Source organism: Nilaparvata lugens, chromosome 6 (assembly GCF_014356525.2).
Source record: "Nilaparvata lugens isolate BPH chromosome 6, ASM1435652v1, whole genome shotgun sequence".
In the NCBI taxonomy this organism is placed as follows: Eukaryota; Metazoa; Arthropoda; class Insecta; order Hemiptera; family Delphacidae; genus Nilaparvata; species Nilaparvata lugens.
Window position 1 is genome coordinate 59902388 of NC_052509.1, and position 20605 is coordinate 59922992.

Below are 20605 nucleotides of genomic sequence, written 5' to 3' on the forward strand. Positions count from 1 at the left end.
CTATCTTTGAATATCCTTCATTTCTTTCCTCATCATCCAGATATCCTTCTACTCTTCGCTTTCCTCATCCTTTTATCTATCAATTTTCAAAAATATAATAATACCCAATACTATGATTCAATATTATAGAAGCAGACTTCACTAAAGAGGGAAATCTAGAACACCCTATCCATAAAGGTAAACGATTAAAATACCAGATGAAGTCAAAGTTTCCACTATCGTTGAATATTCTTCATTCATTTTTCTTTATTCAGATACCGTTCTACAATTCGCTTTCCTCATAATTTCATATCAATTTTCAAAACTATCTAATACCTCAATAATATTTTTCAATAATATAGAAGCAGACTCGCTATTGTTGATGCAGTTAAATTTCAGTTGTGCTAACAAAATATGAATGAACAACTACTCAGATGTCATTTTGAGGTTGCCAACTGCATGTCCTGAAAGTTTCATCTGAACCAATCGAGACGTTTCTCAGGAGTAGTAATAAAATTTGACTGATTTTTTTATTGAATGACCCTGGTAGTAACTGAGTGCATTTTCAATTCCAGCCTCAACATTCATTACCAGACATTTTCATCTGGCTGATAAGCAGTGGCAAACGAACCGCCTACCAGAGGATACCAGCCAGGGATCTCATCTATTCGATAGTCGATGAAGAATCGGGAAGGCATTGTGGCAAAGTGCATTCGATATTTTTGAAGGTATTTTAACCTGTTATCTCTTATTATATGAGAATATAATAATCATTTTTCATATTCATCAATGTATAGGTCTCTTATCCAGAAAACTATGAGAGCTTCAATGATTTGTTATGAATATTGCAATGCACAGTATGATGTACTAGTAGACTAGTTTTTACGAGATTATTGTTTCATGGTCAATTTTGTAATTCACCTAAAATATTATTCAATATCATGCCTTATACTTATTATTATGTTATATCATAAAGGACTATTAATGTTATTCACCTTCTAACTCATTGATCCCAGTTTACCCACTTAACAAAACACGTGAAAAAATTTTAAATAATGAGATCAGAATATTGCGAGTCAATGAATGATTCCTGTCTCTCTGAAGAATTAAATATCACCACTACTCTCAATAACATTTGAAAACAAATTCATGATGGAGGTGTTATTCAATTAAATACCCATGAAATCTCAAGAAGGTGCACTCAATAAGGCTAAATGAGTGCAAACTCATGCACTTCATTTATTCTTGATTGATAAGTAGAAACTTCAACTTCATTTTTTCAACCAAAACATAGAAAATCATAGAATAAACACTCCCGTAACTCTTGATTATAACTCTGATTATTATTGGAAATACATTGTTCCTGATCTAATATCTTGTTAAGGGTTCCTCATGTTAAATTTATATAAAAATGAAAAATCAACTTACTCACTTGAGAAATTTAGTAATGAAATGAAGTTAAAAAGGGTACCTATTTCTGATTTTCTAATTTTTTCATTCTTCCTGATGATTATTGGGAATTTGTGAATTTTCAGTTGCCTGGTAAAAAAGGCCTGGGACCGAGTGGCTGGGCGATACAAGCCAAATTACAGGCCTACATGTGGCTGGGTCTAGTCAAGCACAAGAAGAACTTCGTCAACGGACTCACGAAAGGATACGAAATTTCACACGAGATCAGGAATGCTGAGAGACCTAGAGCGTTACCACCGTCTATGATACATTATAAAGAGAAATATGTGAGTATATTTTCATTTTATTATATAAAAAAAAGAAGTGATTAATCAACCGGTACAATATCCTTTGGAACATTAATTTGAAAAATATCAAAGAGCTTTGAGTTCCGTCTATAATTATCATTATAAAAGTAGGTAGTGATTATGTAACCAGTACACTTTCTTTTAAAACATCTAAAAAATTCGAAGAGCCCTGAGTTCATTTAAGCTTTCAAATCGAATTTCTGCAGAAATTGATCACTATCTAGTGATTCTTCTTCTGGTGCCTATCCGTTACCGAATGTTGGCAATCATTCAGGCAATTATAACTTTGTTGACAGCCGCTCTAAGAAGTACCGCGGTGGACTCTGCAAACCATGTTCTCAAATTCTTCAACCAGGAAATTCGTCTCCTACCAACACCTCTCCTGCCAAGAACTTTACCTTGAGATTAGTGATTAGTAAATAATAATTATTCACTAATTATTAATTACTGCAGTCATGCGTTAGTGAATTAGAAGTGAGAAGTTGTCGTTGCTTCTTGCTCTTACACAATTTCTTTCTCTTCCCTTCCAATATCAGCTATCACAATAACACATTCTGCTCATTATATCATCTTCTGATTATGTCAATGGAATTAATTCTAATATAGTACAATACTGAATGTGTAATTCACAATGAAAATAAAAAATAACTCTCTTTTCTGCATGATAAAATGAAATGCATTTCACTCTTGATGGGATGCTTTGTAAGCCTGTTGCAAAACTAAACAAACTTGACATGATTAATACTATATCAATCAGAAACTAGTCTAAGATGAATAAGTCTGAATGTGATTCAAATATTTTTGAAAACTAATAACTGTAATTTATTTTCCAGCCATTCCAAATGAGAGCATACATGTATCAGGCACGATCACTGATAGGCTCTGATGCATCAGGACTGTCAGATCCATTCGCGAGAGTCATCATTGGAGAGTATTGTAAAACGACTCAGGTAATCCATTTTTTGTCAATGATAGAATTAAATCATGCGTTAGATTTTCATAGATAATGTTCTCAAACAACCATAGACGTTCTTAGTTGACAAAGTACGGATGATGAATGAAGAAACATTCTTTATTCTTTATTGGTTCATACAATAAGTACATCTTCGAAATGATAGGAAAAGAGAAAAGGTAACCTTGTGCTATTCCTCTCCCAAATTTAGATAAGTATACACATAGTCCAAAAAAATCTGGTGTGGCGCACTCACACAACTTTCCTTGCCGTTATGAAAATTGATCACCTGACGCTAGTGTTCCCGCGCATCTCAAGTCTACTACTATTCAAAGATCTAAGCCAGCTGGTGACAGGGCAATAACGCTGAAAACACACGAGGTCTGCTATCTCTTCATAGTGAATAATTCAATAGAATCACAGTTGCCAACAGTTTGCAATATTGGATAATCACATTTTCTCGAATTTCGAGCTTATTTTCAATTTAGGTGAAAATGTTACCAGACATTAATCGTAGAGATTCTCATGATCATTCTTTTCCACTCGGAATGTAAGGATTAAATTGTATCTGAAGCCTGATAATTCAGAATCTAAAATCAAACTTTGCATAGATGGGGCGGAGCTCCTGAAATTTTTACAGATATGGGACTTGTGGCAGTTGATAGAGCTTATCAATGACTATTCAAAATATGAATCTGATCAAAATCATTGGAGCCGTTTTCGATAAAATCGCGAAAAACCCTGTTTTGACAACATTTTCGCAATTTTAGCCGCCATCTTGAATCGCATTTGATCGAGATTGTTCGTGTCGGATCTTTATATTGTAAGGACCTTACGTTCCAAATTTCAAGTCATTCCGTTGATTGGGAGATGAGATATCGTGTACACAAACACTCATACACACACACACACACACACACACACACACACACACACACACAACATACAGACCATTACCCAAACCACTTTTTGGACTCAGGGGACCTTAAAACGTATAGAAATTTAGAAATTGAGGTACCTCATTTTTTCGGAAAGCAATACTTTCCTTACCTATGGTAATAGGGCAAGGAAAGTAATGAAACGTATAAAAAACATGAAATTATGGTACCTTAAATTTTTGGCAAGCAATACTTTCCTTACGTATGGTAATAGGGCAAGGAAAGTAATAGGTTAAGTCTTGTTGTTCACTTCACAAAATTTTCAGTCTAATTATTTTCACAAAGTAGTTTTCTAATTTAGATGAATTCATATTGATCGGAAGATGATAATGATGAAGAGGTATCATGAATGATACTAGATATTGAATATTATAAGTGTTATAAAAACCATGAGTATGACGGTTAAATATTATTATAATACGCTGATAGTAATAAGTTATACACTGAATAGGAACAAAAATATTAATACTAAATGAAATATTCAAATGTGGGCTCCATTACGCTATATAGCCTGGTTACAATATTACTTCAGTATACATTTTCTAAGAGAATTAAGTTATAATAAATATGTGTATTTTCGCAGGTTATAGACGAGACACTTAGTCCAACGTGGGATGAACTACTGGTGTTTGACGAAATTCTAATCTATGGAAGTACAGATGAAATCAAGAAAGAACCGCCAACAATCATCATTGAAATATTTGACCAAGATAAAGTGGTAAGAATCATGATAATTAATTCTATCTATTATACATTTTACAATTATTTCATGAGACAAAGTTGCTGAGAGAAATGAGTAGGGGATAGAAGGATCGTTAGGTTCATGATCATATTCCAGAGATTCTGGGAAAGGGTTTGTGAAAGCTTCATAAGAGAATTATTAAATAAATTAATTGAATAAAATACTGGAATTCTTCACAGTAAGTATACATAATTGATCTCAAGTTAGCAATTCCATGATATTCCAAGAAAAGAGCGGCCTACTCATTATGATGATAGTAGATAGTAAAATATCATTGATGCAAATTACTGAGATATTGTAATTATTCAAATGCTAATGAATTAATTATTATTATTGAATGAAAATCCAAATTAAATGCTATAATATTCACCCCGAAGACTTCTGCTACTGCAAATATTGACTTAAGGTGCGTACAGATATACGCGCCGCGAAATGAGCAATTCACTTTTAATCAGCTGACTATATCTGTATTTTTACAGAAACGGTAAGATACAGATATTAAAAGCTTGGCATCAGCTGATTGAAAGTGAATCTGTAAATCTGTACGCACCTAAAAGGGTAAACAGGTAGATGGAAATTCGATGAGCGCTACTATGCAAAAATTGCTTACTTTGCCAAAAATATAGATGGTCCAATGTAAGAAGTCCAATGTTTTCTCCTGGAATACCAGAATATCATTGAGTTATCTTGTTGAAAAATTAATATTTGAAACAATACGTGTTGGGACTGCTAAATATTATTACAAGTGTCGCTAGAATTGACGTTTTAAAGATAACTCTACATCTATTTGCAAATTGAAACGAAATGTATTATTGAACAGCGAAATCCAGGCTTAAGCATCCGCCAATAGAAGCACAGTTTAAAATATAATGACATAATATCATCACCCAATAGGAGCTTAACAATAGGTTGAGAGAGGAGCGCTCTTCAAGCAGACGCTTGTCATGTTTCTCCTATTTTACTCTGTGCAATTTTTTGGTTTCAAAAATGAAAATGTCATTGAAATTTTTCTCAATCATAACTGATTGTTGGAATCTTAGAAAGCCTGCTATTTCTGTACTAATATTGTGATATAAAATAAATTGGTTGATAAATGTGAATAGACTATGAATATGTTGCTCTGTAGTGAATTATGAATATAGTAAAAGCCTGTTATTTCTGTTCTAATATTGTGTTCATTAGTAAATTAAAAATTAAATAAGAATAAGTTACAAATTTGTTATTCTGGAGTAAATGATAGGTATTGTATTCAATGAACTAAAACATCATAATTAAATAAGAATAAGTTATAAATTTGTCACTCTAGAGTAAATAATGGATATTGTATTCAATTTACTAAAACATCATAATAATTTGATCCTTATTCATTATTTTATCCGATCAATTTCAAATACTGACTTGCGAATTGTTTATGGAGTCTATTTACTGCAAATTCAAGAGACGAGTAATTTAAATCCTCATTTTAACAGGGAAAGTCAGAGTTCATCGGGAGAGCTCTAGCGAAACCACATGTGAAATTATTGGATGAACCCTACGAAAAACCAAATTTTCCGCCTTGCCTTGAATGGTATGATATACAGAGAGGACCAGAAAGAGCTGGAGAACTACTAGCAACGTTTGAACTATTACAGGTAAGTATTTCAAGCATCGAGCTTCCTTTCTCAAGTTCGAGCTTGCTCTTTTGGGGAAGTAGTTCTGTAAAATAATTGATTTATTCTGTAAAATAATTTCATCATTACAGTGTATATTATGGTATAGTTTAATTAATTATTTGTAAAAGAATAAATAAATAGATGAATATTTACTGGAGCAGCTTTCTTCACTCATTACAAGTGAGAGAGGAAACTACAAAGTAAGAGGAATTGAAAACAGAGGCGAAAATGAAACAACATTCTCCTTGAAGATGTCATATCAGCTTCAAGATTAAATTAAATCGATCCGAATCACACACCATGAGCAGAATATCATTTCTCAAGAACTTAGAATCTCACAATTCAAGTTATCTAGGGGTGTTTTTACTGTTAAAGCAAATGAATAGCATTCATCCAAAGACAAAATGCTCAATCACTCGTGAAATTAACACTCGAACTTCTAATCTTTGATCCAATTACACTGCATTTCTAACTGGGTTCCACTCTGTATTTTTCAAGTTTAGAAGCTATGTAGAAGTTAATGAGTTTTTCTGGTATGTACGGCTTCAAGATACGTTTCCAATGAAACCAGAATCACAACCTGGCCAAAAATGGAATTGAACAAAAAATAGTACTTCTCTTTCGTTTCTATCTTTTCTATTGATAACGGAGATTTTCCTAAATTATGAATATAAAGACTAGAATTCCGATTTCCGTTGTTACACCATAATCAATGAAATCAATCTCTAGTGAACTAAATTTTTTGTTTTTGCAGTTGAAAAAAGCTCCCGATAAAGTAGCGGGTGCCGATCTACCTGACCTTCCTCCGCCAAAAGAACTGCTCCACCCTTCGTCACAGCCCTGCTCCGAGGATGGAACAGCAACCACATCACTCGCCCTGTTACCCGTTCCAAGGGGAATCAGGCCTACTCTTGCCAAATATAGGTAAGCTCCATACCAAATAGTAGATGAATACATTCTTATGACAATAATTCAGTACACTCTAGTAACAGACAATTATGATAACTGACAGTTTCAAATTCCGGTGTTTAAACTGATAATGTGACTCATTATCTGCCTAGCCCTCGCTTCAGCTCCAGGTCCATGTGGGAATGAATCAACAAGCTAGAATTAAAAATTCAATTAAAATGTCACATTGTATCATATAAACTTGGTATGGATTTTTTCTGTATGTAAATATTGAAGAGAAAATGCATTCATTTCTATAAGAATTCAAATTCAAATCTCAACTTTTCATCACTGGCAATCAGTAATTTTATGACACATTCTGGAAATCGTGAAATTTCATGAATTCGAATAGATTTCATATTCCATCAATTTGAAAGTACCTATTGCAGGAATATAATGTATGATTTGATCCCTGTTAGAATTCCTAGATTAGAATTACATCCTCCATATCATCCAATTATTGACAATCAATATTTCAATCAGCCTAGTTTTTCCTCCAATGTCATAATTATATTATGATTATAGTTTTATACAAAAAATAAATAAATGAATCCCTACTATTCTGATAACTAGAAATCACTGAAATATATTGAATGAAAGTCATGGAAAATTAGTTGCTGGATCCTGGATATGTAGTACTAAACTTTGAGTGCATGGAGTTTCGTAAATAGATTTATCACTACAAAATTGAATTTTGGATTGTTGTGTTGCTCTCAGTTTGATGTATGGAATATAGTCAACAGATTGATGACGATGAATGAATCTTATAGGACTGTTGTGATGCTTTCAGGATAGAAGTATTATTCTGGGGCCTTCGCGACTTGAAGCGAGTTCACCTGATGACAGTGGACAAGCCTCGAGTGGACATTGAGTGCGCCGGACACATCCTCTACTCATCAGTCATACAAAACGCCAAAAAGAATCCCAATTTCGCAACGCCTGTCAAGTTTTTAGAACTGGTGAGCACTTTTCATTCTTACTCCTCATCATTGAGTGCAAAAAGAAAATTTAATTTAGGAAATTGAAAAATTATTTCTCTCTCTAGATGTAAGGGCTCTTGTATTGATATTCTTAATTGAATAATACAATAGATACATCATTAGAATGATAGGGAGAGAAAAAATAAGGTAACCTAGTGCTATTCCTCTCCCAAATTTAGATAAGGTTATACATTGTCCGAAATGGGTTGTCTTGTTGTTGTTCGCAAAATTTTCAGTCCTTAACTGACTATTTTCACAAGTAGATTTTTTAATTTGAATGCTTCACAATCAAACATAAGCTTATAATTCTCTACAAGCTAGGCTTATAAGACTTCGAAATAGGTAAGCTAATTCTGTTAATCTTTCTATGCTGAGTAGTAAAGTGAGAGTTTAGGAAATTAATTAATTCACAAAGGTTGAAATTGTTTGCACCTGAGGCAAATGTTTACCTGAAAAAAACCTGAGGCAAATGTTCAAGATCAGACTGATGGAAAATCTACTCAGAGTCATTCAAGAAATAATTTTGTGAATAAATAGAAATAATTGAATTTCTCAACTATTGCATACGATACAATGAATCTGACTGAAAAATCACACAGATATGCCACAAATCAAACTGTAGCATTTTCTTGTCTGTGATTATGCCTAATATCAAGTCAAATGTAAGAATATATAGTACCCTTTATAGCATTCAGCTAGACAGAACTGTCATGGCTTCAGAGCTGAGCAAAGCTGACACTCTGTTCTATTTATTTACAATACAAATGACATAAATGTAATAACATTGGCAGATAAAATAATAAGGTAGTCCTTGTTCTATTCATCTTCCAATTTTATAGATGACAAAGAAATTTTATTCATGTTTCTTACGATGTTTTAAAAACTACTGATATTGAGCCACCTATTCACTGATTTCCTAAATTTACAATATTTTTACCGAGCTCTTCCTTGTGACTTAATCATCCTTGATATATAATATGTTGATTATAGAAGAATTTTATCTTAATAGTAACCTATTACTTCTAATATTATGTTGATAGGTGAATTACATCATAACATTACAGTATTACCATAGCCACCTCTAATACAAGGCCCTAGCCTACGATATTGCAACGTCGCAGTGTAGGCCTAGAATCTAATACATGATTGGTGAAAAAGATCAACTGGTATTTTTTAAAATCTTTTTCATCAATCATGTTTAGATTCTAGACCTACACTGCGACGTTGCAATATCGTAGGCCAGGGCCTTGTATTAGAGGTGGCTATGGTATTACTCATAGGTGAAAGCAATAGTGGTTGATGGATCTATACTTTTGTTGATTCTACATAGGAACTACCAGAGCAAGAACTGTACAGACCTCCATTGACGATTCGAGCGGTCGACTGCCGCAGCTTCGGCCGATTCACTCTGGTCGGCACTCACATGATCAACTCCATTCACAAGTACATGTACACGCCGCAGACGAAACGAGACCGCGAAGCTGAAGAGAGAAAAAGATCGTTACAACAGTTGCAAGGTACATTTTTATGAATGATAAATTGCTATCATTCTAATCTAGATTTATTAGCAATTTTTCTCTGACCTAAAATACTAACAAGGTTTTTCTTGTAAGAGTAATCCTCATTGGGTTATCTTCATCTCTTATTCACTATAGTCCGGGTCCTGTAGCTTTGCCTATCTGCGGAGGGTCATTAGACTTCAATACTACCCGTTCAAAAACATCGAACATTTTCGAAAATGTATCTTTTCTAAAGCAACAGATGCTCTTTGTATATTCTCAAAAGCAACGTGTTGCATCCGAAAAGATACACAAGGAGCTTTTCGGAGTTACGTCCTTCTAGCACAACACAGCCTATCAGCTGACATTCGTTCAACATGCTCTTTCCATTGTTGGTGATACGTTGCAGTTCTCTTCTCTCATTCATGAAGAATCTCTGAGTGTAGGGCGCTTCCTCCATCTAGGGATCTAGGGTCTCTGAAGCCTGATGTTTTTGCAAAGCCGTGAATAATACCCCGCGAACCTCATACCATGCCTATATAACGTTTCAAAGTCATGTAGGCAAAGCTACGGGACGCCAACTGTAAGTTCTGTAATATTCGACAATTCGAGCACTCATCAACGTACTTCACAGGTTAGTTCTACTCAGAAAGGTACCTATAAGGAAGGCGACACATACTCTTCGTTTTTAACTCATAAATGTTTGACAAGAACCATAATTGTACAATAATTTCTATAGATATCTATGATGAATAGAATATAGTTGAGAGACTAATCAATCAATAAAATCGGAGTCAATCGCCTCATAATTGCTGACAGATATCATAATCTTACAAGAATCACTATATTCCAAAATTACAAATTTACAAAATTACTTCTGACTTGGAGGAAAATGCGGCGCAGAGAAATGGAGGGAGATCAGCCAATTACAGAGATAGGTAAAAGTGCAGTTGTCAATTTGTCAGTCATCTGACTGCTTTCAGACAGGAAACTTCGCATGTGTAGCATGAGCACATGATCAGTCACTAGGAGTTGGAGTACGCTGGCCGCATCAAAACGGCAACATAGCGCCTCTGTATCCCACTCCCTGTATGCTTTCTCTGCTGCGCATGTCTATTCCAAGTAAGAAGTAATTTTGTACAGAGTATAATAGTTAAATGAAATAATGAGAATTGAACCCAAACCGACAACAGACAGGAGTTACTCTGTTTATGACCAGACTAAGCTCAACTTGTTTTGAGTTTCATTTGGTTGCGTTCACTATGTGTATTACGTTGAATTATATTATATATGGTTGGATATTGTGATATTTGATCATAATTATTGTTTGAATTTATTGTATTCCTATCTATTATGACATGATATAAGATACACATATTATCATATGTGATATGATTTGTTTTGACACATAATTATGAAGTTGTGTGTCATTGACTTGGTGTTGGATACGGCTTTGAATATGTGACGGCTATGGAGCCATCGTCAGCGTTGAATACGGATGGTGTTGAGATGGATTGCATTGAGCAGTGTCCTGGTGTACTTATTAAGTTCCTCTACTGCATCTTCTCAGCGTTTCTTAGCATCATTTTTTAATGAGATGAAAGTAAATACATTCTATTTTTTTATAATTGAATATAATTATTTTCTTCTGCTCAGAACAACAACAAAGAGACGGAACTCTACCGATTCCTCAACAGCCTCAAGTGGGTGGTAACAACCAAATTCCAGTGCCTAATATCAATAGCAACCGAGAGAATGTGCCTCTTCTCATAAAAGACTCCAGTATCGTTATTAATTATGTAAGTGCAACTTCAAAAAACAAGTTTCACCTTTCAGATTTTTAATAGCCCTATAAGAGTGATCAACTTGTCGAAATTCCACTGAATTGATAAATGGCTGATTTTATAGTATCATAAAACAAGTAGTAATGATATTATTAATAAGTAGTGTATAATCAACGTTAGTAGACAGACTAACTCTGTCTACTTACTTTGGTGTATTATAACTAAAGTTTAGTATACATTCATTTTGTGTGAAAACGCATTTATATTATGTAATTTTGTTATTTCTGATTTTAGAATTAAATTGACAATAATTATTTATAAAATAGAATTATAGTACCCTTTGAAATTAATAAAATGATTGATGAAGATTACAAATGAGTCAATATTTGATATTGAGTAATTGAATTCCAATACAATTACAGTATTACAGTGTAATTTTACAGTATTCCTCATCATAAAATGAGTGAATTCCGATCATATTTTCTTTTCTTCCAGGGTTCAACATTATTATGGAATAAAAAAGACCTGAAAGTAGAAACGAATAAGAAACGGAAACAGAGTATGGAATTCGAAATAGAGGAGGATGATGAACATAGTGACTGGTGGACCAAGTACTTTGCATCAGTTGAAGCCATGATTGAGGTAAAAAGCATCTTCTTCCAATTCAAATTCATGATAGTTCTGTTGATTTCTGATATTTATAAGTGAAATACTACTCGTCGCAATTGAATTAAATCCTTCAAGTTCAATTATATTGTTTAATACTGGATTTGGAAAATTGTTGACTGGAAGTTTTTGAAACTTTTAAAATGCCTGAAAAGCTATATTCAAACTATCGAATAAATCAATTAAAAATTACTTCATATTCATTGAAGGTCCTACTCATCTTGTTGAAATATCTTACTTAACACGTTGTCCTTCTATTTATTAGAATATTGTAATTTACTAATGAACCTTGATTATTGTATTCTTCCAGGAGAGCAAAGAAGCGCGTAAAGAGAAGAAAATTCAAATGATGAATGGTTCGTTGCCCATACATTTGGAATCTCCACCGATAGCTGAAAAAAGTGGCAAAAAGTTTGGACATGGAGCCGCGGCAAAAATTGTTGCAAAACTAAGTCCAAAAAGTATACAAAGGAAGCAGGAGAAAACAGCTAAGCTGAGGGTAATATCATCAGAGCTCATATTATATTCCAATTTTATTATATTTCATAGTATATTCCTAGCAATCCTACTGTATTCTCTCCCAAGTGAAATTTAGTACTTGTATAAATCAGAAATACGTATAACAGGTTGGAATTGGCACTAGTTAAATTGTTGGTCTCGGCTGAAGTATGACAGTCGTAAGGCCCATTGATGGCTTAAATTATATATTCAGGTGAGACCTTCCTGCAAGGGACTCTCCTCCAACAAAAGCCATACAAATTTACTTTTTTCAGCACTAGTGGATGAGAAGAATATAAATGAATTGTAACGATCACTTATTCACTGGAATAACGAGGGAATAGTTTTGTTTTTCCATCCGTTATCAAAATTTAGTGTTCTGTCACTACATAAAACCACCAATCCTCTACGAAAACTTCAGACTTTGCTTATTGTGATTTTGGATTTATTGTTGAATCATAATTATCATGAAATAATATCACTTCTCCTTGTTCGAAGTTATGGTTGATTGATGCAAAACTCAAGTTTCAATGTCCAGTCGTCGTCTAATGACTATTATCATAGCCACACCTCTGATACAAGGCCGCGGCCTACGATATTGCAACGTCGCAGTGTAGGCCTAGAATCTAATACATGATTGGTGAAAAAGATCAGATGATATTTCTTTTAATCTTTTTCACCAATCATGTATTAGATTATTCTATTCCTACACATCCACTTTGCAATATCAAAGGCCGCGGCCTTGTTTTAGAGGTGGCTATGCTATTATCCAAGAGTATCTAAACTCTCTCTCAGCATAAATCTAATAGCATGGATCAGTTATTTTATTGCTTTAAGGAAAAAATTAGCATTGTATCGGGTATCTTGAGTTTTGTATCAAAAGAGTCACCCCCTACATCAAAACGATCAATGTTTGGTAACAATATATTAAAAATATTGTATCAATTCCAGATCTATCCTAGTGAACTGGAAAGTCAATCGGATTTCAATGGATTCAGCGAATGGCTTCAGACGTTCGATTTATACAGAGGCAAAAAGACTGGAGATGACGTGGAAGACGATAGCAGAGTCGTCGGAACATTTAAAGTAAGTTTGTAGCTTTTGGATACATCAGACACGAATTCAAATTATGAGAATATATGAAAATTATGATCAATATTTCTTGAGGCTGTTCACATCGGACATGGGCTGAGTAACGGGAGTAATGATGATGAGGGAGAGAAGTGATTTTGAATCCTAAAACTAGCAAATAGTGAAGCTATCCGCTACATTTACTTCTTAGTTCCCGTCACCGCTCACTCATTATTTATTCATACAGCCACTTTTCCAAACGATATTTTATCCTGTTGTAACATTATGTTGAATTCTGTATCCCTTCTCCTCCTTTTTTGCTCTTTTGATTTTTCTCCACCCTCTTCTTCTATCAATCTCCTACTTCTTCCTCTCCTTCTTCTACATCTTCTTCTTCTTCGTTTTTCCCTCCTTCTTCTCCTTTTCCGATCCTCAAGTTTACAGCCTTAGAATGACCCTTTCATTTGTTGACATGGCGAATTTTGGACAGTAATGTCCACTCTACCACTTAAACACGTTCGAAATGCAATAACTGAAACTCATCAGTACATCTTCATAGCTGAAACCAAATCTTTCATCAATCAACTGATCAGTCCTATCTGTACATTTCAACCCTTCTCAAATTTCAAATTAAAACTTTCCACAGATTTCTCTTTTATACTTCACGATAATGGGTCAGGACCAGTAAGTAGTACGACTTTTCCAAGGTATATCTGCCCTTGAACGACCTCTCCTTCTTACTCTTCGTTCCCACTCTCTCCTGCTCATTCCTCTTATCTTCCCTTTTCTTCTTCCTCCTCTTCTCCCCTTCTTGTTTTTCCCCTCCTTTTTCGGTTTCACAGTTTACAGGGCTACCATGCTCTGCTAATTTCGAATTCAATCTTTTAAACTCATCAAATTTCCTTATTCCACACAATTGAAACCAGCAGTAGCCTACCAACGTTAATAGAGTCTACTAACAGAATACTGTGAATACAGAGACAGCCTACAATAGGATAGTCTACTAACGTTGATAGCCTATGGCTTTATCAGGGTCTATCTGCCCTTCAACGAGACCTCTCCTCCTACTTCTCACTTTTCTTTTCCCCTTTCTTCTGCTTCTTCCTTTTATTTGTCATGTTCTTCTCCCTCCCCTCTTACTTCTACTTATTATTCTCACTCTTTTTTTAGTCTTACAGTTTACAGTGGAATAATATGCTCTAATACCGAATGCAATCTTTAAAACTCATCAACTTTCCTCATTCTACAATCTTACATAATTGGAACCAAATATTTTCTCCAATTTCCTTCCTGCTTTTCAACAATGAATGTTTCACCAATTTCTCTTTTGTAATTGAACAGGGAGCAATAAAAGTGTACAAATGGCCGCTACCCAAAGACATCGAGGACCACACCATCATGGGCCTGGACCCACAGTACGGCTTCTTCCAGGGTTTGCCCAACAACGACCCTATTCACGTGCTGGTACGAGTCTACGTCGTCAAAGCCAACGAACTGCATCCCATGGACCTCAACGGCAAGGCCGACCCCTATGTCCTACTACAGTTGGGCAGCAAACGCATCAGCGACAAGGACAACTATATATCCAAACAGCTCAACCCGGTGTTCGGAAAGTGAGTGTAATTGATGTTCCCAATCGTCAGATTTATTAATTGCGCCAAATTGATATCATATGATAAGGGTATGATCACGTTAGATGCATATCAGTAGGCTACATGATTGGTCATGCAGACCAAGATGAGGAACAAAATCTGTAGTCAGGGTTATTAGTTGCACGAAATTGATATGATATTATTGACCGAGCGAAGTGAGGTCTAGGATTGAAGTCGACGGCTTTGCATCTCTCTTTATGTTTATATTTGTTCCGCATTTACAGCGAAACACGGCAATAGATTTTCATGAAATTTGACAGGTGTGTTCCTTTTTGAATTTAGCGTCGACGTATGTACAAGGTTTATTAAAATTTTGCATTTTGAGGATATTACAAAGAGAAAAGGAGTCTCCTTCATACGCCAATATTAGAGTAAAAATCAGACTATGGAATTATTCATCATAAATCAGCTGACAAGTGATTACACAGATGTGTGGAGAAGCCAGTCTATTGCTGTATTTCCATAAGGTCTATAGTTTCAATCAGGTACTTGTGGATGAGAATACTGCGTGAGGTCTACTGTTCACAGAACTACTAGTATGATAAGGGTATGATCACATTGGGTGCATATAAGTACACGCTAGGTCATGCAGATGAGAAACAAAATCTATAGTCAGGGCTATTAGTTGCACGAAATTGATATTATAAGGGCATGATTAAATTGAATGCGTTTTATGTGCAAGGGCACGCTTGGCCATGCAATGAGAAACAGAATCTGGAAAAAGCAATAGGAACACTGACAATGAATGCTTGCACTTGCTGGTTGCGTTCAGTGTGAGCAGCTACAGGCAAGTCACAACGTATTCCAATGACTCTTTCCAAATTTTGTTTTTCAGCTCATGCACTTGCACAAACACGCGTGTAATGTGATCATTGTCATCATATCCTTAGTATCATTAGTGGAAGTATTATCTGAGCTAGAGAAGTAATATATCATGTAATGTTTGAAACGAAATAGATTAATATTGGTTGCACAAAAATCAAATTGAATCCAACCGCTATGATACAACTCTGGTTATCTTAACCACCAATAATCAGTACAGGGTACAAGAGAATCCAATTCAATATTATCAACCGCTACGAAATAACCAAATTGAATTCAACCATCGTAGAATTGGACTACCAAGCGTGAATTAGATCTACTACACCGTTGTTAATATATTTTCCACAATAATCAGTACTGAATGCAAGAAAACCCTATTGAATTGTCAACCACTACAGAATGAATCCTTCAATTGATACATTTTTCCGCGTTGGTATAAAAAGGTTGGAGAAAACCCGAATTCGAATGTAATTATGAGAAAAATGTTTTCTACCATTTTCCAGAGCAATCAAAATTTGAAGTAATACCCAAAATATCAGATCATGAGGATTACCTCATTGAAATGTGAATAGAATAGTTAATTAAACATTAACTAAATTTATTCATCATTATTCATTTATCTTAAAAAAATTAAATTGTCGTACCATTAATTTATCTCTTTTCTGATAAATCACTTATAGTGATATCACTTGAAAATGGCATCAATGTTGAAACATGTGATAGAATAATTCAAAAAGGGTAGGTACTGAGATTTTTATTTCTCTTTCTATTTATGTCGTACCATTTTTGTCAACAATTCTATGTCATGTTTCAGGTGCTTCGAAATAGAAGCCACTTTCCCGCAGGACTCAGTTCTAACAGTGCAGATACTGGACTGGGATCTGGTGGGATCCGATGACCTGATTGGCGAAACCAAGATTGATCTCGAGAACAGATTCTATTCAAGGCATAGAGCTACTTGCGGAGTTGCCAAACGATATGAAGAGTGAGTTGAAAATCAATTTCACAGCATTATCCTATAATATCAATTTCACAGCATTATCCTATAATATCTTATAGGATTCTTTCTTTGTGGATGCTAATTTTTCCATAAAAATGTAATTTATATTTATTTTCGTGAACTGTATTTTGAATGGAAATAAATTTGATTGATTTAACTGATTGATATCAATTTTACAGCATTATCCTATGAAACAATATCACATTAATCATGGAGTTCAATTCATCTAATTCTTATTTGTATTTTTATGAAATAATCTCATCTGGGTTTGGCTTTGTTGCCTTCCTTTGAATTAGTAAAATACTAAACTTGACTCAAACACTATACTTTATTCCAGGCATAAAACTTTAAGCTAAGCTTGGTCAACTTTCTTTCTGAGAATAGTTCATAAAAATGTGTCTCATTACGTACATTATTGCAATTATGGGCGTGTCTTGTTTCGGCCAATGACAGACTTCCACCTTGATAGCTCAGTCAAATCCCACTCCTACTCTAATCATAAATGTCCATTCTTCTGCTCTGTGTTAATTTTAGCTCGATATAAAACTAATGATATTATCAATGATTGATAATATTACTAATAAATTATGATTGAATTAATGATCGTTATTCCGCTGCTCGATGTTGAAATGTTGAGTTACGAACTGATTAAATTATCAATTTTGTTAAAGGAGTATATTTCTTCTCTCTCTCTCTCTCTCTCGATAAATAAATATATATTCTGCTGCTCGATGTCAAAATTATAAATTCAATAACTGACTGAATTATACACTAATGAAATTGATGGAAGAATTGTCTAGCCTACTGATTATTTCATTCGAATGCTGATTTAAAACGCTTTGTACTCACAATTTCTATTATTATAAATGTCTGTTATTATAAATATACTATCATTATACTGGTTTGAAGACTTTCATAATAACACAGAACAATTCACGAATGACGCTCGGAGCTCCAAGCCTTGAAGTACAATATTAATTTTGTATGTTTTTTACAGTTTTATAAGAATTTTTCTTGATTTTTTTCCAGTTTTGGTTACAACCAATGGCGTGACCCGATGAAACCAACACAGATTCTTGCCAAGCTCTGCAAAGACAGCAAGCTGGATTCACCCCTCTACTCCAATGGCAAAGTCAAAATTGGGAGGCGAACATTCATACTTCAAACCGATGATGACTGCGAATGGTTCCACATAAAAGGTAACTAAAAAGTCCTAAAGGGATCCAATATATTATAATTACTAGAAATAGGTACTGAGATTATAGTTACCAAGAATGACTTCCACGGTATAGGCTAGGCATGACTGCTTGTTCCTTACTTTATAATGAACAAATTCAGCAACTTAACTTTATTATAACAATTTTTATTTTAATTATTAACAATTTTTCTATAACTATTTTTATTTTAACAATTTGAAAACTTTATAATGAACAAATTCAGCAACTTAATTTAACAACATCTACTTAATAATGAACAAGCTCCGTTCAACAAATTATCAACGTTTGAAACTATATTATTTTGAGACCACCTTTGGCCCTTTTCCTTGGTCTCTCAATATCTCTATTACCTGCTGAATGAAATGTTTTCCATCGATGAATTTTATGAAATTTTAGCATCATCTTGTATGGTAATCTTTGTTGAACAGGCGCTGAAGAGCATATGGCATTGGCTGTCCTTCATCATTGGCATGAGTTCCCAAGATATGGCTGCACTCTTGTACCTGAGCACGTGGAGACACGTCCCCTTTACAATCCAGAAAAACCCGGAATCGAACAGGTTAGAACAGTATAATAAAATAATCATGAAAATATGTGATAACCTTCCACAGCCTATGCTCCCCACCAATTCCTCCAACAAACACCACCATTTAAAGGTAATCTATTAACCTTCAAAATTTTCAAATCATTATTCCTGAACCGAAAACCAAGTGACGAAGCAGTGTGTTATTTCATAAACTTAACCTTTGGATAACATAAGCATTCTATCAAAATTTTTGGAGAGAAATAGTACAGGCATAGCTTAGCTTTTCCTCCAATGTCATATTTTATAATATTATGATTATAGTGTTTGTACAATGAATGAATAAATAAAATATATAAACACTCCATTTTTTATAACCTTGAAACGTCTTTCAGTTCCCTCAGTCTGAAGACCACAAATTACAGAGGTCGAAAAGTTGGCACTGCTATAGTGATATCCACGTTATAATGGCAGTGGAGAAAGATAGAAGAACAACGTTGCCGTTGCCACTGCCTTCTATAGAAGATGGTTGATACCGGCATATCTGATAATTCTTGTTTAAAATGTTCAATAATATTTTATTGCCAAGAGAATAAAATGTTCTTCAGTTATTACATAATACATTTTCGTGATTGAGATGAAATATATTGTTAATTAATTACATTTATACATTGTTAAAAACGATCTGGTAACGTTGCCAAGCTAGAAAAGGATACCGCCATCTGCTTTGACGAATGATAGTAACACGAATGTTAATCGAATACTGCCATTTTAACGTGGACCTCACTATAATAAGTAAACTACTCTGAAAGTGCTCCTGATTCGAAGTTTAATTAATTATTAGTGGAAAAGAAAAATAAATTCATAACACACATAAAAAATATACTTATTATAATAATTGATTGTCAAGTGGAAATATAACTTAATCATCTAAATCATAACCCTTTGAAACCTGTTTCTTTTTTCAAATCATCAAGATTTCAGTGATTTACAATACACATCAAGATATACTCATAATAATTTATTATTGAGTGTTAATAACTCAATCATCATATACCATTAAATCAATAACTCTTTAAAACCTGTTTTCCTTTTTCAAATTTGTCAGGGAAAATTGGAAATGTGGGTGGACATGTTTCCAATGGACATGCCCCTGCCGGGACCACCCCTTGACTGTTCGCCGAGGAAGCCCCAAAGCCTACGAGCTGAGGGTCATCATCTGGAACACTGACGAGGTCGTACTGGAAGACGATGCATTCTTCACCGGAGAGAAAATGTCTGATATTTATGTGAAAGGGTGAGTTTAATATTATTTCAACGTTTGTCTATCATCAATTCAAATTTTGAAGTTTGTTTTTCTTTAACATTCCATCCAGTAACCAAGCACGAGCCTAGAGTTTAAGTGAACATCATATGTGATCCTTGACATCAGTAGGATATGAAGGTTATTTTGAATATACAAGTTTCCAACAAAAGTTATAACTGCCGAATATCATAGATTCTAAATGAAATTTTAACAAAAGATGTCAAGTAACATTCTTTTATATCGACCTTAGTTTTTGAGACACATCGATTTTTCGATATGTCAATAACTTGAAAACTGTCAGTCAAAATCTAATTCCAAAGATATGATTGGAGAGAGGAAAAAATTTCCCATAAAATTCATATAATTTTTTCCTTTGTTTGACGTTTTTGAACTTTTCATGAGCGTTCAAACTGCTTGAAATTTGGCGTTGAACTCGACGAATTTACATTTTTCATCTTTTTGCATCAATTTATTATTGAGAGTTTTCTATACTCTGTACAAATTAACTTAAAACTTGGAGGAATATGCGGCGCAGAGAAATTGAGGGAAATCAGCCAATTACAGTGATGAATAGAATGATAGGTAGAAGCACAGTTGCCAATTTGTCGATCAGAGTCAG

General features: G+C 34.2%; 1 protein-coding gene across 1 annotated transcript in view; it reads left to right on the forward strand.

The window, feature by feature from the left end:
- LOC111049113 (otoferlin) overlaps window positions 1-19981 on the forward strand; it is a 314833-nt gene extending 294852 nt beyond the window's left edge. Inside the window, 18 exon segments of the mRNA XM_039431573.1 lie at window positions 555-707; window positions 1515-1715; window positions 2570-2686; window positions 4210-4344; window positions 5838-5999; window positions 6775-6944; window positions 7759-7927; window positions 9279-9465; window positions 11104-11246; window positions 11727-11873; window positions 12208-12396; window positions 13347-13481; window positions 14808-15079; window positions 16755-16925; window positions 17970-18139; window positions 18586-18716; window positions 19789-19869; window positions 19871-19981. Coding sequence (XP_039287507.1) covers window positions 555-707; window positions 1515-1715; window positions 2570-2686; window positions 4210-4344; window positions 5838-5999; window positions 6775-6944; window positions 7759-7927; window positions 9279-9465; window positions 11104-11246; window positions 11727-11873; window positions 12208-12396; window positions 13347-13481; window positions 14808-15079; window positions 16755-16925; window positions 17970-18139; window positions 18586-18716; window positions 19789-19869; window positions 19871-19981 — 2844 coding nt within the window.
- The last annotated feature ends 624 nt before the right edge of the window (window positions 19982-20605 follow it).